The 26,982-nt window shown below is 41.6% G+C and overlaps 1 protein-coding gene across 3 annotated transcripts in view; it reads left to right on the plus strand.

Moving 5' to 3' along the window:
- Window positions 1-26,982, plus strand: part of LOC122557100 (connector enhancer of kinase suppressor of ras 2) — a 585,950-nt gene that overhangs the window by 185,709 nt on the left and 373,259 nt on the right. For all 3 annotated transcript variants that reach the window (XM_043704404.2, XM_087992202.1, XM_043704405.2), the window contains exons 3-4: window positions 6,281-6,483; window positions 9,334-9,421. In XM_043704404.2, coding sequence (XP_043560339.1) covers window positions 6,281-6,483; window positions 9,334-9,421 — 291 coding nt within the window. The remainder of the gene's footprint in view (window positions 1-6,280; window positions 6,484-9,333; window positions 9,422-26,982) is intronic.

Raw genomic sequence — 26,982 nt, forward strand, 5'->3', positions numbered from 1 at the left:
AACAGATCAACATTATCAGTACTTACGTCCTTACACTTGTCTCGATTTAATTCAAAAGGATCCATGTATTTTGCCTTAAACACTCCTTGTGTTACTGAATTCCACATTCATACCACACTCTGAATAATAACATTTCTCCAAAATCCTCGTTAGATTTGTTAGTGACTATATTATATTTTTGACCACGAGTTCAGATGGGAAAGGATGGAGGAAAACCTGGTAAGTTTGGCAGAATACTTTAGGGAAATCAAAAAGGCATGTTTATGTGTGTTACAAGTTGAGGTATGGAGACATTTTTTTAGTCTAAAGAGAGTTGTAGACAATATGACCTGAGGGGATTTAAGCCATTTAATGATTAAGGGATCCACTGGATGTGATGCTATGTGGTGGAAGAGATTGAAGGGTGGAAGGGACAACTAAAGCCATAAGCTCCATGTATTTGACATGGAGATATGGTAAAAGGAACTGAGAAAGAAGAGCAGTTTCTCAGTGAACAGATTAGCATGGAATTGTTCTCACGTATCAAGAGAATCTTGAAGTGTTAATGCACTTGGCCACAGAGCAAAAAATGTTGTACATATTGAAATCATTGGACATTAAATTGTGAAGGAAAGGGAGCTGTTGAACAGCACAATAACTCTAATTGAAACAAATGGAATGAGTGAGGCAATAGTGCAAGATATTATGAGAGAGGACAAAGGGAACGATTTACCTGAGGAGAGGGGATGAAATGAATTTCGATGAAAGATGAAATTCTTCAGTATTAGTGAACCTGAGGGTAAGGTTTTAGCATGAAGTCCATAAGTGACTAAGAAGGACTATGGATAGTAGTGGATTTGGAGTGCTTCAGGATGTTAGTCAAGGCACACATCAACTCCAGCCTACCAGACTGCTTTGCTCCTTCCCAATTTGCCTACTGGCAAAACAGATCCACAGTAGATGCCATCCCTCTGGCCCTACACTTCCCTAGCCTGGAATATCTGGATAACAAGAATACCTATGTCAGGCTCCTACTTTTTGACTACAGTTCCATCTTCAACACTATAATTCTAAACAAACTCATCTCCAAACTTTGAGGCCTAGCTCCCATTCTGTAACTGGATCCTCAACTTCCTGACCTGCAGACAGCAATCAGTAAGGATAGGCAACAACACCTCCTCCACCACAATCCTCAACATTGGTGCCTTGCAAGGCTGTGTACTCAGCCCCTTACTGTACTCCTTATGCACTCATGACCATCTGGCCAAATTCTGTCCCAACTCCATTTACACATTCACTGACAACACCACTGTAGGAGGTCAGATCTCAAACAATGACAAGACAGAGTACAGGAAAGAGATTGAATGCTTAACGGCAAGGTGTAAAGACGTCAATCTCTCATTAACATCAGCAAAATTAAAGAACTGGTCATTGACTTCAGGAAGCAGAGTGGAGGGCACACCCCTGTCTGTACCAATGGTACTGAGGTGGAGATGGTCAAGAGCGTCAAGTGAGTGATGATCATCAACAATCTGTCCTTGTCCATCCATGTCAACATGGTGGTCAAGGAAGGACAACAACGCCTCTACTTCCTGAGGAGGCTAAGGAAATTTGGAAATGTCCACAAAGACTCTTAACAAATTTTTATAGATGCATCATAGAAAGCATCTTATCCGGATGCATCACGGTGTTGTATGGCAACTAATCTTCCCGTGACCACAAGAAACTACAGAGAATCGTGAACACTGCCCAGTCCATCACGCAAACCAGCCTTCCATCCATTGTACCTCTGCCACCTCCCCCCCACCGGCTTCCTAGGGGAAGCACCCAACATAAGTTAGACCAGTTACACTCTATCCACCCTCTGTCATCAGGTGGAAGATATAAAAGCTTGAAAATTAGGTGGCAGAGTTCATTTTGAATCTACGGGCTGACTCTCACTGTGGGATTTGGAATCCTGACATCAGGCTAAAAAATGGGTCCCAGCCTGAAAAATGGGTTGCAAACTGAGGATCTGGTTAGCTCAGTTAGCTGGATGGCTACTTTGTGATTTGGAGTGAGGCTAACTGTGTGGGTTCAATTCTCACACTGACTGAAGTTGCTATGAATTCTCTCCTTGCCTGAATCTTAGGTTGAACCATAATTAGTCATCTCTCTTGAATGAGAGAGCACTCTATGGTCAGATAAGACTATGGTGTACATTGCCTTTTATTCACAATAGCTCAGAGATATTTAATGCATCAGAGGACAGGTAGGACTGCCCTTAACATGAAGGCATCTTTTGACGGAGTGTGCATCAAGGAGACTGAGCAGAATGGAGTCAATGGAAATTGAGGGGTGGACTCTCTGCTGGTCGGAGTTCCATTTAGCTCAAAGAAAGTTGTTTGTTGGTGAATCATCTCAGTCCCAGAACATCACTGCAGGAGTTCCTCACCATTATGTACAAAACATTAGCTCACTGCTTCAGCATAAGGTCTGAAATGAAAATGTTTTGCTGGTGGTTGCGCAAAGTTCATTACAATTTGTGATTCATCAGATGCTGATGAAATCCATGTCCAAATGCAGCAAGACCTGACCAATATTTAGGCTTCTGCTGATAAGTGGTAAATAAATGCCAGGCATTGGCCATTTCCAACAATTGAACCATTGCTTCTTGACATCCAACAGAGTCTCTAACCTTGGCATTCACTGGCATTGCCAACACTGAATCCCACACAATCAATATCCTGGGGTTACGATTAACCAGAATCTGACCTGGACTAGCCACATAAATACAAGAGCAGGTCAGATGCTAAGAATCCTACAGTGAGTAACTCATCTCCTGACTCCCCAGCGTCTGTCTGCTTTCTACAAGGCACAAGTCAGGAGTGTGATAGATGTTCCTGACTTATCTGGGATAAATGCAGTTCCAACCACACTGAAGAAGCTCAGCACCATTCAGGACAAAGCAACTCACTAGATTGACACCCTATCCAACACCTTAAACATTCACTCCCTTCAACTCCCTCCATCATTGATGTACAATTGCATTGAGTGTACCAGTATATAAGATACACTGCAGTAATCCACCCAGGCTCCTTCCACATTACCTGATAAACCCATGGCTTCTACTATTTATAAGGACAAGGGCAGCAGACATATGGGAACACCACCACCTGCAAGTTCCCTTTCATGTTACTCACCATCCTGACCTGGAAATATATCGTCGTTCCTTCACTGTTGCTGGGTCAAAATCCTGGAATTCCCTCCCTAATAGCATTGTACCTACATCACATGGACTGCAGCAGTTCAAGAAGAAAATTCACCACCGCCTTCTTTAGGGCAAGTAGACATTGGAAAGAAATACTGACCAAGCCAGAAATGCCAACATTCTGTGAACTAATCTTAAAAAGGCATTCCAGGTGGGTATTTTTGAATTGATAGCCTTACACCATGAATCATGGCTCCTCCAGCTCTGACAGCCCCAGACCTGACAGAGATTTGATCTCTATAAAGCTGGCTGCTGATTATCAATGCAAAACTACCTCCTGCCTGCAGCCTGGTTGGAGGGACAGCTACAAAGAACTGTACCAACACAGACCTGCACCATTTTAACCCAGATTGGCCCCAACCCCCCCCCCCCCTCTCCGAATGCCTGGAGCTTCAGAAGGGCTGTTTTTGGTGCTGTTCACTCTGACTTGTGAATCGATCCTCTCCGTGGGCACCTGGCTCAGCTACTGTTATACAAATCAATGGAGACTTCAAATGTAGCATCTTGAAGCATCCTAATTCCCACTGCAGTGTGGTCCACAAAGGGAAGAAACAACAGAGCCCTTATTCTCATCATGGATTGCCAGTGTACAGTTGTGTTATTTGACAATACACAACTGGCACTTCACCAACATGGTAATTACCACTGATCTGCATTGTATTATTAAATTGGTCTGTAATGGAATGCTGCAGTTTGATTGCACACCAATTAAGTTAATTATTACAGGGCAAATCAAGTTAAAAAGCCAGCCAGCAAAACATTCTGCAAAATAAATAGCCTCTATCTGAATGTGCTGTGTCTGGTAATAATTCAAATTGATTTAACTACAACCACCAGACTCCATGTGGTATTTGCTTTGGTCATTGATGCAGTGCAGACAGAACAGAGGAAGCAAAATTCACATTGGAAGAGGACAAGTTCTCCTTGCTACGTAACTGCAACATCTGTGCAACCATCCCCTTCCCTGCTTGTGTTTTGAGAGCAACTGCCATTCTCAGTCCTCATACTGGAAGCTACTGGACGTATCCCGAGAGAGAGCTATACTGCATTACACATTCAGAACATTGACAAATCTAAGAGTCACAATCCAACTAGCTGGGAGCACTCCTGTGAGATTAATGACTGTAAGGGAATGGCATTGTGTACATCAAGAGAACTCTGATGGAGGGGTCATAATATCACATTAGAAAGCAGTTGTGATTGTTTACTATATCAACTTTTTGGGAACTCAAGTGAATATTTGAGGGTTATTTTAATTCTTTTGAAGTGAGAGAGTCTGTTATGTTAGGGGCATTGGATTTAATAATCTATCCTCCTTAAACTCTAATTTTAAGAAACAGTGGACTGGATTATCACAGTCACAACCCCTCTTAATGCAAAATGCCCTATACGTTTCATAATTATATTGCATGATCTCACTTAAAGTTCCCTTCGAGAGGGGAAAGTAATGCTCTTAGCAAGCCAGAAGACCACCTAGTTGTTAAAATGTGAAGCTGATTATAACTCAGGACATGATTTGAATTTGGGTTTGGTGAGGCAAGCATCAAGTATACCTTAGCTTGCTGATGTGAGGCATTTTTACCCCCCAGGCTTACTCTCCAGGTCTGACTCCTGTTTGAAGACAGTATCGATTACATCAGCTGAGTTTCAGGAAATGCAGCAGGAAGCCACAGCCAGAGACCCATAGAAATGATCCCAAGCACAGCGCTAAAGAGGATTGAGAATCTTTGGCAATCACTGAAAGTGCATGTTACACTGCTAGTCATCAGTTTACCAAGGCAGGAGTCAGTCTGTCTTTCACAACTGTTTATTTGCATTTTATTGTTGAATAGAAACTCTAATCTGCTCTCTCCTATTCCTGACCAACTCCCATTTACAGGAGAAAACCAGCCCTAAATATATGTTGCATAAAGTATCAGCTTTTCTCTATTATCTCTGGTGTGTGTCCTTCACTTTCAAAGGGATCATTATTTGTAACATTGTCAATGCGCCGTTATTTGAAAGAACAGCAAAATGTAGGTGTAAGAGAATTGTGATGACGCTGTGGTTTTAAGAGGTGTGTTTATTTTTGAGGGAGTTTGGGGGACAAGTAGCGAGCAGTCTATGAGAAGATAAACAACTTATGAGGTCTTGGTTTTTTTCTTAAAATTTGAAACAATAGAAATAGCCTGAATGGGTGTGGTTGAGCTCTCACAGATCCAAGATTTTTAGTTAGATTTCAGCAGTTGATGTTGGGGTCTCAGCAGGGTTGGAAGGCAGTGAATCTCTCCTGGCCACCAAATTTTCTTTCTGGATTTTTCTCTCGGAATTATCTTTTGATGTTCCTTCCTCCTGGACTGGAGAACTGTATGAGAGACAATCTATTTTCTGATTTAGCCTTTTTGCCAAGGATGTGTTTGTGGGATGTTATTATATTGGAACAGTTAATTAGTAACAATTACTGTATCTGTTATACTGTTAAGCTTTCAAACCGAGTTAAGTTATACCAAGCTCTTTTCTCTTCTGTTGCATGTTAACTATAGAGTTTGAATGATTTGTGTTGAGCTTAATGTCGAGTAGTTTGACCAATTGATTTACATCTGGATCACAGAATCTCACATTTACCTTCAAAATAAAAAATGTTCGGGTCTAGGCTACCTTCTTATTATGTTTTGGGGGTTATGGTCTGGTCCATAACAGGATTAAGCCAAAAGTAAGATAAATACCTAACATGAGCAAGCTTAAAACCTGATGGCACCATTCCTACATCCTTTAGTAGGTCATTAGTCCATATCCCACTTCAGGCTCTTCGACAGGTAATCAAGGCAGACACTTCAGTACAGTTGAGAGAATGCTGCATGGGGTGTTACATCTGCTTGGACTTCTACCTAAACGAAAGTGGATCACTGGCTGTAATTGATTACATTGCGGCATCCTGCAAAGGCCATTGTAAATGGAGGTCCTCCCTTTCCTTCTTTCTTTCAGAGCTTGACTCCCATACAGACTAAAATTTACAGTAAGCCTCATGATGCACCATCTGTTAACACTAATGGGTTTTTTTAACTCTTACAGAACTATGGTTTGGAGACTGAGAACCTCAGAACGCTTTCCCACAAGCTGAATGCTTCAGCCAAAAACCTACAGAATTTCATAACGGGCAGACGGAGGAGCGGCCATTACGATGGCAGGGCTTCTAGAAGGTTACCGAATGACTTCCTTACCTCGGTGGTTGACCTCATTGGTGCTGCCAAGAACTTATTGGCCTGGCTAGACAGGTAACTAGCTGAGACGTTACTGATTTAACAATAATCATTGAATGTATGTCCATCTCTCAGAATGTTGAATCATTGTTATCATTGCCCCCACCAGCACCCCACTGCACACCCCCCTACCTCCCATCCTTCCAAAGTCCTGAAACATCTTGTTACTTTCCAAATCCATGGCCATTTTTTCAAAATTGAATCCCTCCAATGAGGGTTCTGTCCCTGCCCCAATCCTGAAACAGTGTTTGTCAAGCTGCAAATCATACAACAGGCAACTGTGACTGCAGTAAGTTGTACTTTCCCATCCTTCTGTACCTGTCTGCAGCTCTTAACATGGACTGTTCAACACTGTTCTCCTCTGATGCTTCTCCTGTGTTGTTGCACTGGCTGGGACTGCCTTCACTTGGGGGTTCTATTCATATCTATCCAGTCATTGGTGGGGAGTCTCTACCTGACTCTATGCTGTTGCCGCAAAAACCTCTCCTTCTCTCCCTCTGATTTCATGTCCCCATGGTGACATTATCCCATAATATCAGTTCCACACACACGCTGATGACGCCAAGCTCCAACTCAACACAACCTGTTTTGACTCAGTCACAATCTCTAACTTGTCAACTCCTTGCCCAACTTTAAGTACTGGGTGAGGAAACGCACTGTTTAGTTTAAAATCCTCTCTAATTCCCTACTGATTTGGTTGGCCCCAGCACGATTCAGGTGGACACAGTTCTATCATTACAGTATCCATTTTGCTCCAGTGTCTGACAAACCTGAACTCAGTTCTCCCACACCCAGCTTTGAACCATGCATTCATCACTCTGACAACTTACCCTGTCCTAATTCGTATGTGGCTCAGTTAATAGTAATACAGAGACCTTTGAAATTCTGCTTCTTAATTTGGTGCTTAGATCCTCATACTAACTATATAGAACTTTCTTCTTTAACCTGTCTATGTCATTGGCACCTACATGGGCCACAAAGACAGGATGATTTCTCTCCAGCGCTGGATAGATATCCTGAAACCTGACACTGGCAGCAATTCCTAAGGCTCTTGCCTCATGCTCCTTTCTGTGGAGAATGATGTCAATGCCCCTCAGTATACTATCCCTTACTGCCACTACATTCTTTCTTACTTCCACTGTTAAATGTCTTCCAGTACCATAGTGCCATGTTCAGTAACTTATCCTAACTGCAACCATCGCCTCACCCAGTCAAAGTGTAAGAACCACAAAGCTACTGGACATTTCAAAGGTTGAAGCTCCTTCCTCTGGGTCCCTTGATTTGGGTAACCCATCCACTTTCACAATGGAGCATTGGAGTTATGAGAGAAACAGTAGGGCCACATCTTTTTCACATCTCTGTACTTTTGCCAAGTCTGAGCTCTTGCACATCCTAATATCTATCACACCACTTATGGCTGTATCTTCAGTTTTGCAGGTGCAAAGCTCAGGAACGCTATCTGCCTCTCCACTTTTATCTCTCTGTTAACACACTACTTCAAACGTGCATATTTGACAATGTGTGTTCACCATTCTAATATCTTCTATGTGGCTCACTATTCACTTAAATGAATAAGTGCATTGTGATGATAAAGTTGCAATATAAATGGAACATTTGTTGGTGTAGCAGCAATTACAGAGGGTGCTGGATAACTGGTTTGCAAATTGGTGAGGACGGAGAGAGTTAGTTTGCAGTTGTGATATTCATGGGGTAATGCCTTTTCTGCAATTTTTGAAAACTCTGGTTTAGGGACTAAGATTATTAAGTGAGCTGAGAGTACAAAACTCAATGTTAGCTCGTCATAGAATAGAATCCCTACAGGTGGGAAATAGGCTCTTCAGCCCAACACATCCACATCAACCCTCTGAAGAGTAACCCACCCAGACCATTCCCCTTAATTTAGCCCTGACTAATGCACCTAACCTCCACATCTCTGAACACTATGGGCAATTTAGCTTGGCCAATTCACCTGACCTACACATCTTTGGACTGTGGGAGGAAACTGGAGCACCCAGAGGAAACCCATGAAGACATGGAGAGAATGTGCAAACTCCATACAGACAGTTGCCCAAGGCTGGAATCTAACCTGGGTCCCTGGCACTGTGAAGCAGCAGTGCTAACCACTGAGCCATCTAATTCAGGATATTGTAGGAAGGATAGGGGAATGGGATTTAGCATGATATAAGGAGTTCAGTGTGGAAATGGGTGAAGTGATATACTTTGGAAGGATTAATATAGAAAGACAGTGCTATAAATGGTATGATTTTGACAAGTGTAGATGAACAGAAATCTCTGTGTCTATTTGCACAACTCCTTGAAAATGGTAAGTTTCAAGTAGCAAGTGTCATGTTGAGAGGATGGTTGTTGAGGTGAGTGGGTTACTTGAGTTTGTAAACTGAGCACTGGTATACAAAAGCAAAGAGACTCTGACTGAGTGCATGACTGAACTTCTGTGGAAAATTGTGAGTACTGTTCTGAAGGAAAGATACAAATACCTTGGAAAATGTTTTTACTCAAGAGTAGTGGGATCTAGAATGTTGAATCTGGAAAGGTGGTGAAAGCTGATTATATAAGTAACAAAAAAATGGACTGGTACTTGAGCATGAGGAACATGTAGGGTTATGGGTAAAAGCATGACGGCACTTCTGAAAAGCTAGCTCAGGCATGATGGACTCAAATGGCTTCCTCCTGTGCTGTAAGGTTCTTTGATTCTATGAATTGTGACGTTACTTGTAATTTATTTGTTTAAGGGATACTATATCATTGTGCATTAGAGTTACTTGCTGGTTAGGATCCTATTATTTTAATACATGAAATCAAGACTATCTTGTGTAATCTTTGAATAAATGTTCTTTGTGTTTTTAGGTCTCCTTTCGTTAGTGTGACTGAATATTCACTTCTGAAAAATAACATCGTTCAGCTGTGTCTGGAACTAACAACAATTGTGCAACAGGTAAGGGACTCAACTCTCACTGGGTAGTCATACCACCCCGAAAAGATTGAGAAAGGTTGGCCTCTGACCCATGATCAACCTGATTGGAATAGATCTGCATTTACATTAAGTTAACAATTGTTTTGATTTGAATTGGAAATATGTTGGTGGTTTTAAAACTAAGGCAACAGCACAAGTTGAAGTGTGTGAACTCCCTGGCATTTTTGATTGAAAAAGACATCAAGCAATGCATAACATAAATCGCCGATCTGTTAATGAGCCATGGACAGAATCTCATTCCTGATTCGCTGGAACTCTGCTTCTGAAAGTATGTGAATCTAAATGTTGGAAAGAGTTGGGGAGTTGCAAGCTGACACATCAGATGATATACACGTTATTTTATATCTATGCTTCTCAGTCAATTATTTTTATTGCTAAAGTGTTGTGATGTTACTCTTGCACTCAGCTATAAGTGATCTGTAATCCAGCCAAAAATATTTCTTCAAGACAGATGCATTAATTCTGCTGGAATTAGAAAGGGTTGTGCATTAATAGAGGAGTGTGGCAGCCTTCAGAGGAATATAATTTTATTTGCATGTTTTTCATTCTCAGTGATAGTCTCCTGTATTGATTTAGAAAATGAATAAGTTTTGGAATGCAGCATTGAAATCCAGATGGTTTGTATTGTGTCCTATTCTAACTCAGTCCTTTCCAGACTTCAAATCTGTGGAACACCTTCTGAGAGGTTTTAACTCATTCATAACCCGTCCACTTTCAGGGAGTTAAATTTGGACCCATGTTTGTTCCTGTTTGCTGGGGTCAGCAGCTTTTATATACAGCAGCTCTGTGCCTCCTATGAACTAATGTTCAGGGTTCCTAAACTTCCTAAAGTGAAATAAACTATCTGCAGATTTATTGCTACAATGAAATATGTGCAGCAACACATAAATGTTGCAGAGAAACATTAGCAAGGCTTAACTTTTATCAGTGTATTAAAATGTTTAGAGATAAACATAAATCATTTTTAGATTTTTAGTCCTTTGAACTGAGTCATTCTATTCTTTTTAATATCAGTGTATATCTTCAAAGTTTTTTTTTATTTGTCACAGTAGCTAACTTGATTGAGATGAGGAAAGGGTTTCTTGTATTTACTGTGGTTCAAATAAACTTCTAAGTATGAGTCCTCAATCAAGTCTGCACAGAATTAGAATGGATGGATTGGAAGCAAAGCCAGGCAGTGATTGACATTCACAACTGGTTTAATGAACAATTATATTATTCACTACCTTAAAAATGGCATAAACTGCCTTTTCTCCTCTTGGTTGCAAGTTGCATACCACTTCATTCCATATTTCTTCTGCATCTATTTCCAGTTTTTCTCAATGGCAATTAATTTTTTTTAATTGACAGGATCTGTTGGTTGAATTTTAGTTTGTGCTTTAGTCCAGAAATTGTTGAGGTAGAATTTGTCTTGGAAGAGCTCTTGCAGGTTGTTTGAGCGTTGGACCATTGAACTGTATTGGACTGCTTCCCATTGAGGTTTTGTTTTGGCTTCTTTGCTCTGTGCTGCTGCTGACCACATTAGTTTAGCTCTTGCCTTTTCCATTTAGTTTTCTTGATTCCCCGGTCCACACTGCGGCCTCCCATACTCCCAGCATCTGGTTTCTCCACCGTGCAGTAATCCTGCCATTTTGATTGCAACAAGAGCTATCTCATATTGGTGACTTCTCATGCGGTCAGCATCTTGATGGACAAAACGGAGTTCCTGGAGAAGAGATTAAAGACAGATGCCATTATACAAGCAGCTTTACTCTAAGCAGTGTCAGCATTGCACTTTCTCCTTGAACTGTGCCTTTAGACTACAATGGCTGCAGAGCTCCAACGGTTTTGATGGTGAAGGGAGCCTTGGGTTTCCATGTTCATGTCACTTTGAGCCACCACAGAACAAAGCCAGCCCGCTGTATTGAGCAAATGTCAGAGGTGTCATTTATCACTGGAACATCAATCTCTCCTCATGGAGGAAGAGGACAATTTTTTGACCAGGCATCAGGTCTTTAAGATGCAGGGAATCATTATTGGAATGTCTGTGCTTAGTTGGGTCCATCTTGCTATTGCCCAGAAACAGATTTAATTCATCTAAATGTGCAGATGACCGAGGCCCACCAATATCAATATCATCAAGTGATTCAGACTGCTCAATAATACAGATCAATAGTTGCTTTTTCTACTAAAATTAGTCAATTTGTAAGACACTGTTAATGAGGTAAATGTGTCATTGTATTGCTTTTTACTCAAATAAAATTAAAATTGCAATCAAGTCTTCTCATGTTACTGCTATATGTCTCATTTAGACATACATATGTGTATTTTTGAGCCCTATTTTGGGTTTCCAAAGTTGCTGATTATCTTCTTTTTGGGCCTGTGTTCCAAATGGAAACATTTTTCTACACTTTCCCTCCTGTTCTCACCCTGCACATTAAATGCCCTCAAGCACCACCTTGCCCCGCTAACACCCCTTCTCCTCAACTCCCCTATACCCCAATATCCGACGGCACAGTCTGCTAGCCCGGCCCTATTGAAACCATGCATTAAGCTTGAGGTCTGGCTCCATTGCAGAGTCATTTCTCTTGAGGACTGCTGCAGTTCTAGCAGTCACACTGCTGCTCCCAGTGGCGCTATTAGTTCCACAGAGCAGGAAGCTATTCAATTGGTCAGCAGCTCTTGGAGTCAGTTGTGGAAGTCCATGTAGGTCTACAACAACCTGGAAACTGTCATGATGCTTTGTTACTAAGGTAGTACAGAGACTCAGGAAGGGCAGAAGATTCTAAGTGGAAGAGAGTGAAAGAGGAGATTGCAGATCTGAGGATACATTAGAGAAGTTGTGACTCTTCTCCTTGGAGAGAGAAAGGCTCAGAGGACATCTAGTAAAAATGTTCAACATCATGAGAGGGCTGGTTAAACAAGATAACTGTTCATACTATTTTCAATCAAAGAGAAGAAGGGGGAGCAGTGGATAAAGATGAGATATCCATTGTCAGTCCACCCACATCCACGGAGGCTCAGAATCCATAATATTGCAAAGGTTCACTAGGTGTGAAATGTACCAAATAAAATCCTGTGGTTTGCTTCTACCACTAGATCAATCCCCATTCCCACCTTCCCCATCAACTCTCCAACACCGAAAAGTGCTTTGACTATTCCACCCATTGCAAATCCACCCAATGGTCCTGTTATGTTTTGATATTGACCATGAAATCCTGAAAGCGTAAGTTGACAGTTGGGACACAACAATGAGCAAGGCGTGAAAGTGGTGGTAATTAATCATTTTTATGTGGTGTTATAAGTAATAATGTCATTTCATCAAACTCTGTGTGTACTCTCTGTGAGTTAGTTTTTTCAGCTCATGATTTCTGCTGCTTATATGCTGTGCAGGGCAATGTTGCTCTTCACAGAAGTATTACGGTGAAGAAGGAAACCATTTGGCCCAAAGTATTTGCATTGGCTCTTGTAATGAGTGTTATGACTGAGAGCTGCTCTCTTGCTTTTTCCATGTTCTCATGGGCATTGTTCCGTTCAAATGATTATCCAGTTGGAACTGCCTCCCCCATTTTCCAAGTAGTGCATTCTCGACCCAAGCCTCCCATTTTTTGAGCAAGATTTTTATATTTACTATGCCGTCTCATTCTTGATCCTTTTACCACTGGAAACCATGATCTTGTCTAACCAAACCACTCATGATTTTGGGCATTACTATCAGATCTCCTCTGAGCCTTCCCCTCTGATCTCCTTCCTGTAGGAAGGATGTTGTGAAATTTGAAAGGGTTCAGAAAAGATTTGCAAGGATGTTGCCAGGATTGGAGGGTTTGCGCTGCTGAATAGGCGCTGCTGGAATGTCAGAAGCTGAGGGGGTGGCCTTATAGAGGTTTATAAAATGAAGGGCATGGATGGGATAAATAGACAAGGTCTTTTCCCTAGGACGGGGGAGCCCAGAACTAGAGGGCATACGTTTCAGGCGAGAGGAGAAAAATGTAAAAGGGACCTAAGGGACAACTTTTTCATGCAGAAGGTGGTGTGTGTATGGAATGAGCTGCCAGAGGAAGTGGTAGAGGCTGGTACAATTACAACATTTAAAAGGCATCTGGATGGGTATATGAATAGGAAAGGTTGAGAGGGCCAAGTGCTGGCAAATAGGATTAGATTAGTTTAGGATATCTGGTCGGCATGGATGAGTTGGACCGAAGGGTCTGTTTCCATGCTGTACATCTCTATAACTCTAGGACTTTAAGAGCCTCAGCGTCTCCAGTGTATTCTTATTACTGCAATTCCCTTGGAACTATTCTTGTAAATTTCTTCTGCGTTCTTCCTAATTCATTCACATCTTTACTGTAGTGTGGCAGCCAATTCTGCAAACAGTACTCAGCTGAAGCCTAAAAAGCGTTTTGTATGAATTCAACATCACTGCTTTTGTACTCTATCCACTTATTAATAAAGTCCGAGATACTGTAAGCCTCATTAACTATTCGCCTTATTAACTGTCTTTCACCTGTCCTACCACCTTCAATGATTGATACACATCTGCACATCCAGCTGCCTTTGCTACATAAGAATTATACACTTCATTTTACATTCTCTGGCCCTCTTCTTCCAACCAAGAATTACCACCTTCCGCTTCTCCATGCTGAACTTGATCTACTGCCTATCTGCCCACTGCAATATGTACATATCCTTTTGGAATTCTATGCTGCCATTATAGTTTACAGTGCTTCCAAATTTCTTGTCATTTGTCCCCAGCATATTACAGAACTTGAAATAACTGGTCTGTAATTACATGACTTACCTTTACAAACATTTTTGAACAAAGGTGTAATGTTTGTACTTCTTCAAGACCTTTTCCTCATTAATTCACATGTCAGAGTTTCTGCTTCACCAGAGCTGGGCAATATCCATCCTTATGGTAAAGACAGATGCAAAGTATTAATTTAATACCTTAGCCATACCCCCCCCCCCCTTCTCCATGTGTTAATTTAATACCTCAGCCATGCCCCCCCTTTTCCATGTGTTAATTTAATACCTTAGCCATGCCCCCCCTTCTCCATGTGTTAATTTAATACCTCAGCCATGCCCCCCCTTCTCCATGTGCTAATTTCATTTTAGTCCTAACTCCTCCTCTTATCATCATTTTATTTCTTACATACTTTAGAAGACTTTGGGTTTCCTCTTTATGTTGGCTGCCAGCCTTTTTCTCATAAACCCTCTTTGCTTTTCTAATATGCTTTTTTTATCACTGAAATTTCTGTATTCATTTTTGCTCTCAATTGTATTTTCAAGCTGAAACCTGTCATTAACACAAATTTTCTTCTGTGTCTTAATTTATAGAATGTTTTTCATCCAGGTCTCTGGATCTATTGTTGCTTCTTTGTCTTTTAAGGGAATATACCTTGACTATGCCCCAAGCAATTACTTTTGAAGAGAGCCCATTGTTCAGCAACCTTTTTCACTTGCCAAAGTTTTATTCCAGTCAATCTGGCCCAGCTCCATCCATGCCACATTGAAGTCGGCTACCACCCATTTAATTATTCTTCTCTAGATTGCCTTTTGTCCTTTTGTCTTGCAATGATTATTATTATCAAAAATGTTCCCTCACTGACAGTTGATCTATTTGGCTTATCTCATGACCAAGGTCCAGGTTCAACAATGCATCCTTTCTTGTTGGACTCGACAAGTCATGTCGTTGAAAATTTTTCTGAACGCAACCTTTCCACCCTTGATGCTACCAATATCACCGTCTAGTGCAGATAATTAAAGAGCTTCACTGTAACTACTGTGTAATGTTTTCATCTTGCTGAAATTTCCCTGCTGATTTATTTCTGAACCTTCTTCCCATTAGCTGGTGGCCTATAGACTATACTGAGCAATGTAATTATATGCTTTTTGTTCCTAAGCTTTCGTCTACATCGTCCTTGAATCCTCTGGGATATCCTCTTTCTCCAACACTGCAATGCTCTCCTTAATCAATATTTCTAGCCCTCCTCTTTTACTATCTTTCCTGAACACCTTGTGCCCAGGAATATTTAATACCGAGGCTTGCATTTCCTTGAGCCAAGTTTGATGTTGCCACAACATCACATTCCCACTTGACAATCAGTGTTTGTAACTCTCCATTCTTATTAACTATACTCCACGCACTCACTTACATGCACAGAAAGTCTGATTTAGACTTTATTACTTTATCATTTACTCCAACTTCATCAATTGACTTCCTATACTCTATAATAATCGTTCAGAAACAATTTACAAGGATGTTGCCAGGATTTGAGCTATAGGGAGAGGTTGAATAGGCTAGGGCTGTTTTCCCTGCAGTGTTGGAGGATGAAGAGTGATCTTACAAAGGTTTATAAAATCATGACGGGCATGGATAAGGTAAATAGACGAAGTATTTTCCCTGGGGCGGTGTGGAGTCCAGAACTAGAGGATTTAGGTTTAGGGTGAGAGGGGAAAGATATAAAAGAGACCTAAGGAGCAATTTTTTCACGCAGAGGGTGGTACATGTATGGAATGGGCTGCCAGAGGAAGTGGTGGTGGCTAGTACGATTGCAATATTTAAAAGGCTTCTGGATGAGTATATGAATAGGAAGGTTTTGGAGGGATTGGGTTGGGTGCTGGCAATTGGAACTAGATTGGGTTGGGCTATCTGGTTGGCATGGACGGGTTGGACCGAAGTGTCTGTTTCCGTGATATACGTCTCTATGACTCTAAGTATTCTGTGCACCATGATGTTCTTCTCTGATTATTCTGTCTTGATTTCCACAAGTTACTTTAAATGAACAACACTAACAAAGCACCCTATAAGAAACTAAGTCCCACTTTTGTTCATGTACAACCTGTTCAGCTTGACTAGATGCCAACTCCAGTGTCCCAGAGATCTAAAACCTTCCCTCGCCACGATTTCCCCAGCCAAACATTCATCTGCCATATCCTCCTAATTTTGTACAAATTTGTAACACTGAGAGTAATCTGGAGATCACTACCTTTGAGGTCCTGTGTTCTAATTTTCTACCTTGCTCCCTAATTTCTGATTGCAGGACCACATTCCCTTTCCTACCTAAGACCTCAGCAGCTGAATCACATCCCACTCAGTGGCATCCTTGACCCTTGTTCCCTCAGTGAGGGAACATTTCTGACCGTAGTACCAGGTAGGCAACATGCCATCCTACAGTCATGAGTGTGACCTCAGAAAAGCCCCTCTATTCACTGAACAAACAAATCCCCCTGTGCTTCAGCAGATGTAGAATCGCGGAATGAATACAACATTGAAGGAGGCAAATTGAATGGGGCCTGCTTGTGTTCGCTCTTTAGATGAGCAACTCAGCTCAAACTATGGCTCTGTCAATCTTTTTTCTTCAGATAATGATGGAATTCTGCATTGAAGGTCTTGATGGAATTTGCCTTCACAAATGCTTAGACAGGATATTCTAGATCCTAACCACTAACTCTGTTTTTAATAAAAGTCTTGCCTGCCATTGATCCTTTTGCCTTAAGTTGGTGTCCCTCTGTTTCTTATGCTTCTGTTAAAGGGCAGTGCTATTACTTAGCTCCTCACCCTGATTACTTACACACTCTTTGCTTTGAAGTCCCAATGTTCCCCACAAAAGATGACCCATCATTCTCCTGCCTCTACCCAGCAATAATCTCAGGAATATATTGTTCAATTTGGATGATGCTTTTCCTCTCATTCATCATCCATCCTGAACACCACAGATGGCTGTCCAGTCACTTTCACTTCAATAGAGCTTAAAGTTAAAATCAATGAATTCAGTCCAGTAGTGATCGCAAATTCAGACTCACTCAGTTATATCCAGGCTTGTCAATACAATTCCAATCTGTTGTTCAGAAGCTGCCTTCAGAACAATTTCCAGGTCCCTGGGTTCATCACAGCACAAACATAAACCTTTTGATTTTGCTTTTAACCCTCTTTCTGAATGAGGTTCTGTTGGCATTTTGTCAACTAGTGGCAGCTTTGTTTAAAATAGACCCATTTTCAGAAGGATTAAGAATTTGGACAGTTTGGTTGTCAATATGAAAGTAGTTCCCCTCACCCAGCAACTAGACTACTATTTACTTGGAGATTAGCATAATTTCCATTTAGCTTTACAGAAGAAAAGTTCATGCTACAGTCAAAGGAAGGCTTCAGTGTCATCCCTCTACCTGACTTGACGGCACGGTTGTAAAAATAATACCTACAAAACAAGATTAAACCATTCAATAAAGGTACCAATCCTTGAGGATTCATGAATGTTGCAAAATGCTTTAATGTCCTCAGTCAAGAATCTGTATGTTTATGACAGTGAATATCTATAAAATAACAATAGCCAGTTTGTCCCACTCTTAACTTTAAATCATCTGAAATTCTCCTTCACTCTTTGAAATATTGGAATCATTTAATGGTGGATTCTGCTTTTCTCTTTTTAAAATTATCCTAACCCTTGTGATTAGGAGTATGACTTGGCATGATTGTGAAACGGGCTGAATTTTATACGTCACACATTATATTTAAATGCCTGAAGCAAACGAAATCACCATAATCCCAGAGGATCAGAGAACTGCTCTCTCATTAGAGAGAGAGATGACTAGTAAAGAGTTTAAGTTAAGTCACAAAGCTAAAAACACATGACTCACACTTGGGCCTAGATGACGTATCCATCAATTTTATTTCAAAGTTCTGATCATGATATTTTCAATAAAATAGTCTGTTACTCTTGTTGGACAAAGCACAAAATGGGAGATAACCTTCTGCAATATTCGCTAATTAACCTTCTAAGCACTGTTGGCAAGATAACTACACCACACCTCAAATGATGGGTGAGGTTGAGAAGATAAGACCGTCATGGTAACCTCTGCCTGTGTGGGTATTGAACCTTTGCTGTTGGCATTATTCTGCATTACAGAGCAGCCATCCAATCCACTGAGGAGAAAGGGGGGACTGCAGATGCAAATGCCTGTTTCCTGATAAAGAGCTTATGTTCAAAACATCGACTCTCCTGCTCCTCAGATATTGCTTACCCAGCTGTGCTTTTCCAGCGCCACACATTTTGAATCCAATCCACTGAGCTAACTGATGGAACTGACTGTCCAGCAGGGTGTGTAATGGTGGTTATTTCAAAACTCCTCATTCATGCTTACATCCACAACTAATTTCGAGTCCAGCGACTCCAAGAAGTCTCCAGTCTCCATTATCTAGCTACTGTAGATTGCATTGGATAAGTCGACCTGGTCTATAAGACAACCCCATTGTTTTGGCACCAAAGTGGATATGTAGGCTGGTAATTGGTGTATAAGTTGACACACATTTCCTCATTTGTTCACTAATAATTGCACGTTTAGGGCTGCGTTGTCTTTGGAATTGGCCTCAGTTTTTCTGTAGAGAAATTTGGTGCATGGGATAACTGAGGCGGCATTGGCTGTAGAACCAAGAAAATGTGCAATAGTTTGCAAGATGCCTGCACAGAGCAGAGAGCACTTGACTGACAAGCAAAAGCTTTTCACATTTCAAAATGGCAACCGCCTACATGAGTGTAGATAGTTCACAATGTATACTGAGGCTATAGGACGACCCATCTTTTTGGAGAGGATATTCCAAAGTTGCAGAGATCGACCTATACTCTGAGATGTGTGATAATTTCATATGTTTTCAATATTGACACAGGAAATGCAAATAACATTTTCCAATATCAGGAACCCCTTCAGTAAAGAAACACTCACTCTGAAGAATGAAAATAGATATGAAGAAAGGAGGTTTATATCATATCAAAAATGTTTGATTTCTTACTCACTCCCATATGCGGCCTCTTTGTTTACTATCCACATTTTTATCATTCTCGCTCTATCCTGTTTTCATTACTTTTATTTCTGCATTATCTATTTTACGTATTGAATTTATCTGTTTCCTTTCAGTTCTCAATCTTCCATTTGGAGATATGAACAATTTTTGCAAATGGATTTTCAGTGGTTGAAAATTAAGTGCGATTTTAAGGTTTTTTGAAAAACCAGTCAACATGCTTTTGCACCTTAAAACTCAGATAAGCTATCACAACTGGTTGTATCTCATAAATCCCACTGCTTGACAGCTTGTGGATCAGTTATCTTGCTGACAGTGCTGAGAAGGTTAATTAATGGATATTGCAAAGGGTGATCTAACACTTTGTGCTATTTTCTTTGTCCGACAAGAGTAACTGACTATTGTATTAAAAATATCATGATTAGAAATTTGAAATAAAATTGATGGATATGTCATCTAGGCCCAAGTATGATATGACTGAGCCATGAGTCATGTGTTTCTAGCTTTAATACTTAACATAAATTCCGGATATTAAAATTGGCATGCATCAAGCTCTGGGTGAAATTTAGATCTCTTTTCAGCTCTGTACAACAAATCATCTTGAGAGGGCAGCAATATCTGATGTACTGTACTGGTCCAGTTTCATTTAGGGACATTGTGTAATTGCCAGGCTTGTCAGGAACAAAAGAGGGAAGGTCCTAATTCATATTTAGCTTTCTACATACTGTCAAAAGATCACTGATGTTCACACATTCTATCTTGCCATCTGGCAACTGCATCATTGGTTTATCTCTCTGCCTCAGGCAGCTGAATTCTGACCGCAGACAACAGTGAACAGTTGATATGACATTGATCAGAACCCAAGGCAATTCTAGCAATAAGTTCTGGGGAAAATTGACTGCCAGGTTCAAAATTTGAAAATTAGCTTTCTTCAAACAATGTTGAGGTCTAAATATTGACTTGCATCCTGAAAGTCAAGACTTCAGAATGCGCTTGTCTGATTTTCATAAAATAGACAAATTTCAGTTATCTTCTTTAAATAAAATAAATAATTTTAAATGAACATGGACAGTGAAATTGATCACATCTGGAGCTCCCTCTCTCTCTCTGTTAAATATATAGAGAGATTAAGATACTTAGATTGAATAAAATCGGTGTCTTAATATTCCAGAAAATCAATCATCCCTTTCTTGTCAGAAATGAATTAGGCATAAAAGTTTTGTGACAAATTTAACCAAAAATTTGTCTGCAGGAATTTGCAGTTAATTGCACAAGTTTTATTTATTATAAAATGCTGAAATCAGTTCCCATCAGGATATAGCATTGAACAGTAACATGTATTTGTATGTAAAATATATGCTTTTGTACTTTGCATTTTTTTATAGTCTGACAGGGCAGAATCTATCAGGAGATAAAAAGATACTCATAGAGTAATGAAGGAAGGCTCCTGCTTTCTCCAACACACCTGTGCAAGTTCCCCTCAGAGGTCTGATGTTTCAGGATTTTGTCCCAGTGACAGTAAAGGATTGGTGAGATATTTTTCAGATTGAGATTGTCTGAGAGTTAGAGAGGAACTTTCTCGCCTTATACCTTAAGCGAAGGATGTCACTTGAAGGTGATCTTCATGAAGCATTGGTGAGCTGCTGCAGTGCATCTTGTTGTTGGGGGGGTAATTCCTTTGAAGGTGGGGAGTGATTACAAGTCATTGTTTTGTCCTGGACAGTGTTTGACTCCTTGAGTGTTGTTGGAACTGTACTCATCCTGGTTAGTGGAGAGTACCCCAACACAGTTCTGGCTTGTGCCTTATTGATGGTGAACAGGCTTTGGGGAGACAGTTCCTCAAATGTCTCATTGCTGATCTTCTCTCATAGCTCCACTATTAATACTGCTCATTTAGTTAAAAGATTCTGGTCAATGGTGACTTGTGTTATTAATGGCTGGGGATTTGATGATGGTGAGGCCATTGAATGCCAAAGAGAGGAGGTTAGATTCTGTTTTGCTTGAATTGGACATTGTCTGACAGTTATATGATGTGACACTATGTGCTACTTTTCAAATCAAGCCTGTTTGTTGTCCACAACCTTTCAGAATGGAGGCACAGACTGTCAGCATCTGAGGAATTGTGACTGACCCTGAGTACTATGTGAGCATCAACGGCCAATTCATTTCTAATGGAAAACAGTGGGTGACAAAGCAGCTGAACATAGTTAGGTCTAGGACATTGCCTTGGGGCCATCATGCAGCAATGTCCTGAGGCTGCAAGTTTGATCTCCATCAATCACAACCATCTTCATATTTTTTACATTATAGATATTTTCAAATCAACCTCAGAGATTCTATTGTGCATCTCAGAGATAGGTGAGACTTGAACCCAGATCTCTTGGTTCAGAGATAGGGATACTACCACTGTGCCACAAGAACCCACAGCCATCTTGTTTTGATCTGGCTTGAATCCAACTAGTACATTCAATTGACTTTGATTTTGCCTGGGCCACTCCGCAGTCAGGTAATTGCGATATGATGTCAAGAGCACTCACTCTTATCTCAACTCTTGAATTTAGCTGTTGTATCTACATTAGGACCAGCAGTACACTGACCCTGAGAAGCTGGAGTATTTCACACTACCCAACAGGAGGAAGATTCCAGTTAGCCTGTCCTCTGTTGTTTTTGTTCCACTTTATGATGGCATTACGACTTATAAACAACTTTATTATTTGTTCATCTCCTCCCCGGTCTGGAGCCAGTTGATGCTGGTGGCCCAACAACAGCTAAATGGTAAATCCACTGAAGATGCTGATACTGTCCACACTAACCCCAGTGCCCTGTGCTAGATTCCCTGGCTAGACCATCGTCAGTGGGAGAGCTGCAGCAGCATGTCATGAAACCAATGCAAAACTATGAGGCCTCTGACCCCAGTGATATTCCAGCTGCTGTTTGCAAAGAGTGGGCTTTTGCTTTTATCAAGGCTCCATGCATCCATTCTGTGGATTTGAATGGAAATGCTCGCTCCCAACCCCCTTCGGGAATGTGACAATTGCGGGAGAGGGGAGATAAACCTTGGTTGATATAGGCCTAAAGTGCCTTGACGCCTGGGACACCTTGCAGAGACCTTGCAGAAGCTCTGGAACTGTGTTTGAGACCTCTCGTACAGAGCATAAACTCTGTTTATGTAATTTCTTTTTATCCTTTTTGTGGTGACAAAATACTCTTCATTGTATCTTCCTAGGTATATATAATAAATAACTCATAAATAACTCCTAAATCTCCTGGTAATGGACAGTTAGGTGCTGGAAGAGCACAGCAATTCAGGCAGCATCCGAGGACAGGCAAAATACGAGGACAGGCAAAATCGACAGGCATAAACCAAATCATCCGCCGACATTTCCGCCACCTCCAAACAGACCCCACCACCAGGGATATATTTCCCTCCCCACCCCTCTCTGCCTTCCGCAAAGACCGTTCCCTCCGTGACTACCTGGTCAGGTTCACGCCCCCCCTACGATCCACCCTCCCATCCTGGCACTTTCCCCTGCCACCGCAGGAACTGTAAAACCTGTGCCCACACCTCCTCCCTCACCTCCATCCAAGGCCCTAAAGGAGCCTTCCACATCCATCAAAGTTTTACCTGCACATCCACTAATATCATTTATTGTATCCATTGCTCCCGATGCGGTCTCCTCTGCTTCGGGGAGACTGGGCGCCTCCTAGCAGAGTGCTTTAGGGAACATCTCCGAGACACCCGCACCAATCAACCAAACCGCCCCGTGGCCCAACATTTCAACTCCCCCTCCCACTCTGCCGAGGATATGGAGGTGCTGGGCCTCCTCCACCGCTGCTCCCTCACCACCAGACGCATGGAAGAAGAACGCCTCATCTTCTGCCTCGGAACACTTCAATCCCAGGGCATCAATATGGACTTCAACAGCTTCCTCATTTCCCCTTCCCCCACCTCATCCCAGTTTCTAACCTCCAGCTCAACACTGTCCCCTTGTCTTGTCCGGACTTGTCTGACCTGCCCAGCTCCTTTTCCACCTATCCACTCCACCTTCTCCAGCTGACTATCACCTTCATCTTCTCCCCCACTGACCTATTGTACTCTATGTTACTTTCTCCCCACCCTCCTCTAGCTTATCTCTCCACGCTTCAGGCTCTCTGCCTTTATTCCTGATGAAGGGCTTTTGCCCGAAACGTCGATTTTGCCTGTCCTCGGATGCTGCCTGAATTGCTGTGCTCTTCCAGCACCACTGATCCAGAATCTGGTTTCCAGCATCTGCAGTCATGTTTTTACCTAATGGACAGTTAGGGCCAGTTGTCCAGACAGATTTAAAGAGCCTCCTTACCTACTTGGCCATATCTAATGATACAAGCAACCCACAATGGTGACCTGACTGCCAATTCCTTTTTGCATTCAAAAGTTTGTAAAGTTGGTGAATTGGTGCCTTTTCCCTCGCTCTCTTTCTCTCTCTCTCTCTCTGTACTGTATTGCAGACTTCACTTCCTCTGAGCCCTATGGTCTCCTGTTGGGCCTCTAGCTTCGAGATTGAATGTGTCCTCTATAATTGCCCTGACCCAGAGGGTAAAACTCTGCCCTGCAGCTTTGAATTATCAGCAGCCACATAACTACAATGCTACCATGTCTGTTTGTTGCATTTCAAAGTGTTACGCTTTATTGCAGAGAAATGATCAGCGTGTAACTTCTAACCCAGAGCCAGCAACTTCAAAGCTGCAGTTACTGTTTCCTAATTGATCTCAGGAGTCTCCAAAGCAGTTGCAATGACCTGGCCATACCTATTTAGATCACTTCCTCACATGCAGTATTTGAGCAGAAGTCATTAAAAGCTAGTTTAAATACCACTCTATCAAAAGCAGCTAATCATCACGGCCTAACTATGGGCCATACCACTGGGGACCTGCTGGTTATTTAAAATAGAATGCTGAAGTAAGAATCCCCATGTTGTGTGAGTTTCCGTTAACTATATGCTTTCATAAATTTCTGAATACACTAACCTATTATTCTGTCGAAGTATAGCAGATGAACTGGCCTCGTAGCTCAACAATTCAGTGTTGATGCTGCATTTGAGCCACTTCTTGTCCTCATGCTATCAGAAGAACCTGCTGTTTGCATCTCTCTGATATGTTTGTCTAGCCTTCCTTAAATGCAGCAATACTATTTGATTCAATCACTCCCAGTGGGAGCAGCTTTTGCATCCTCACCACTCACTGGACAAATACATTTCTTCTGAACTCCCTTTTGGTTTTAAAGTGACACTTTCTTATCGTGATGGCCTCTCATTTTGACCGTCCCCCACTTGCAAAATGGTCCCGCTGTGGCTACGTTATCTACACCTTATACAATTTTAAAGATCTTATTTGGGTTGCCCCCTCAGACGTTTCTTTTCAATGGAAAAGAGAATTAACCTGTTCACCCTTTCCCTGATAAATGCTAACCTCCATTTCTGATATCAATCTGCTATTTTTTTTTTCCTTTGCTCAATCTCCTGGGTTTCTGGAGGGAACAGGTCAGTTGGCAGGAAGGTTGGTGAGTGGTGCCAGATGGGAGAAAGTGAGGACTGCAGATGCTGGAGATCAGAGTCGAGAGTCTGGCGCTGGAAAAGCGCAGCAGATCAGGCAGTGTCCAAGGAGCAGGAGAATTGACGTTTCGGGCATAAGCCCTTCATCAGGAATGAGGCTTGTGGGTTTGGGGTGCTGAGAGATAAATGGGAGGAGGGTGGGGCTGGGGGGGAGCGGGGAAGGTAGCTGGGAGCGCAATAGGTAGATGAAGGTGAGGGTGAAGGTGTTAGGTCAGACGGGAGGGTGGAGCAGATAGTTGGGAAAGACGTTTGACAGGTCAAGAAGGTGGTGCCGCAGAGGAGATGACCTGAGGGGTGCAGTGAGAGAGGGACTAATTGAGATCTTGGAGAGAGAGGAGAACTTCTTCAAGGGAGGCATCCTTGAAAGAAACTTCACCATAGGGTTGAGATCAACGAGGAGAAAGTGAGGACTGCAGATGCTAGAGATCAGAATCAAGAGTATGGTGCTGGAGTGACGCCAACAGTACGGGTTCAATTTCTGCAATGCCTGAGGCTACAATAACAGTCCTGCCTTCTTAACCTCACTGCTTACCTGAGATGTGGTGACCCTCAGGTTAACCCGCCACCAGTCTCCCTCCTATGAATTGCAGTAATTTTACTTATAAAATGATGGCCAGAGCTGAACATGGTGCTCCAATAATGGTGTACCTTAATTTCACTTCTTTCCAGTTTTGTCCCTCACAAATAAGTCCTGGGTGGTTTACTTTCAAAGGCCTTATTATGAATAAATGAATGATTGTTATGAATGAATGATTTTTATTGTCACATGTATTTTACAACACAATACACTAAAATGCAATGAAAGGCTTTCACTTGTTTCCTTAATCTGGCCCCATTTTGATCATTTAAGAATAAGAGAAAATGAATAAGATATAATTCAAAGAGAATCTGTGTAACCACTTTGTTTTTGTGAAATGTGGATTTGTTCTCCTAGATCCCATCGCTTCTTTACCGGATTTAGTGTCTTACTTTCTGAGAAATAACACCTTATCTTTTTTAATAGGAATCATAACATTAATCAATTTCCATTCTTTTAAAAAAGATTTGTTGTGTGCAAGTTGCTCAGCTGAATGTGTGATGCATTAAAATGTTCTTGAATGGTTACCTCAAGTGAGCAACCTGGGAGCAATCTTCTCTGCACTTTCTGGGTTACAGCTTAAGGACAGCATTGCATTGGCTCCAAGTATCCGAGGACAGGTCCTCCATACAATGCTTCTGTATCAGGTGGTGCAGCTCACACTAACATTCACTGGCCCCATCACCATTGACTTTGGTTCCATTTTTGAGTATTATATATTGTTGTCACATGTACCGAGATACAATGAGAAGTGTTGTTTTGTGTGCTATACAGGCAGATCATACCATTTTTTATTGTTATCTCTGACGTCTGTCATTGATGTAGGTGCCATGGTGGGGCAGCTTATAAAATGTTTCATTGTATTTGCATGTAAAAGTACACATGACAATAAATTTCTATTCTATCCTATTCTATTCTACAAAGTGCATTGGAGTAGCAGAACAGCAGTAGTATTCCAGCCACAGCATTGTGGGTAAATTTGCAAAGCGGCTTCAGGATTTGATTTAAAATGGCTGCTTCCAGGGCACCAAGCCACTCTGAAGGTTGCTCCCTGCACAAAGTCACACAGAAACGCAAAAGTTCCCTGTTGATTTTGTGTCATGGTCTACAATGGGCCAGATTGTCAGAGGATTGGAAATCTCATGCACATTGTCAACCCTCTCCTTTTTTAAATGGAAGTAAGGAGCTCTGCTTTTTGGAGAAAAGATTCCAACCTGGGCTCTTTCGGTGCCTGAAAATCCTTTCCCTGTGCGAAACTGTCAGAGGAGGGCAGGCCATTTCTGTTCTCAGAGCAATCAGCTGCTGCATTCTGAAAGGTAAAGGATCCAGGCAAGTACCTTGACAACTGCTGTCAAATGGCACGTACATCATGTAAGTGTGATGTTAGGAGGGTGGTAAGGTCAGATACCAACTGAGTAGGGTGCCAACAGCAGGATGCCAGATGAATAGGAGCTAAGGTGATAGGTGGGTTGGCGTGGCAGAGTTAAAGTGGAAAGGTAAGAGATGCAATGTTTATCCTAGTTGGTGGGTGAAATTATGTTCCACGGGGTTAGTGTAATGGAATATCAGAAGGGAGTGG

This window comes from Chiloscyllium plagiosum, unplaced genomic scaffold (genome assembly GCF_037043375.1).
Source record: "Chiloscyllium plagiosum isolate Xiang-an unplaced genomic scaffold, Cpla_swu_hap1 HiC_scaffold_11, whole genome shotgun sequence".
Classification (NCBI taxonomy): domain Eukaryota; kingdom Metazoa; phylum Chordata; class Chondrichthyes; order Orectolobiformes; family Hemiscylliidae; genus Chiloscyllium; species Chiloscyllium plagiosum.